This window comes from Penaeus monodon, chromosome 15, assembly GCF_015228065.2.
Source record: "Penaeus monodon isolate SGIC_2016 chromosome 15, NSTDA_Pmon_1, whole genome shotgun sequence".
Taxonomy (NCBI): Eukaryota; Metazoa; Arthropoda; class Malacostraca; order Decapoda; family Penaeidae; genus Penaeus; species Penaeus monodon.
This window is the reverse complement of record NC_051400.1, coordinates 16,789,080-16,789,407: the sequence shown is the minus strand read 5'-3', so window position 1 is coordinate 16,789,407 and position 328 is coordinate 16,789,080. Positions and strand designations below refer to the sequence as shown.

Sequence of the window (328 nt, the reverse complement as noted above, 5' to 3'; positions counted from 1 at the left end):
CCAACAGTGACTGACCGGCCAAGGCGGCGCCAGCGACCCGAGCGGCGGGCGTGGCGTCCTCATCCAGATGCGGCGTCACGCCCAAAGACGAGGCGATGGAGGGCGCGAGAAGGAGCAGAACGGCCTCCATGGTTACGCCCGCGCCCATGATCACGTGAGCGCTCCAGAAGCCCTTGGGGAGCTTGACGTAGAGGTGCTCATTGTGGCCCAACACCTGTGAGATCTGCAGGAGAGAGCGAGCGGGTTTCTGTACATTCATGGCAAAGGATCGTTGGCGTCAGGGCTGCATGTACAGCATTAACAGTAATTAACAAGCTAAGACAGTTAA

The 328-nt window shown here is 59.5% G+C and overlaps 1 protein-coding gene across 1 annotated transcript in view; it reads right to left on the bottom strand.

The window, feature by feature from the left end:
• Positions 1 to 328, bottom strand: part of LOC119581788 (tumor protein p53-inducible protein 11-like) — a gene marked incomplete at its 5' end in the record, with an annotated part of 31,812 nt that overhangs the window by 11,516 nt on the left and 19,968 nt on the right. Inside the window, 1 exon segment of the mRNA XM_037929917.1 lies at positions 16 to 223. Within this exon segment, the coding sequence (XP_037785845.1) occupies positions 16 to 223 (208 nt within the window).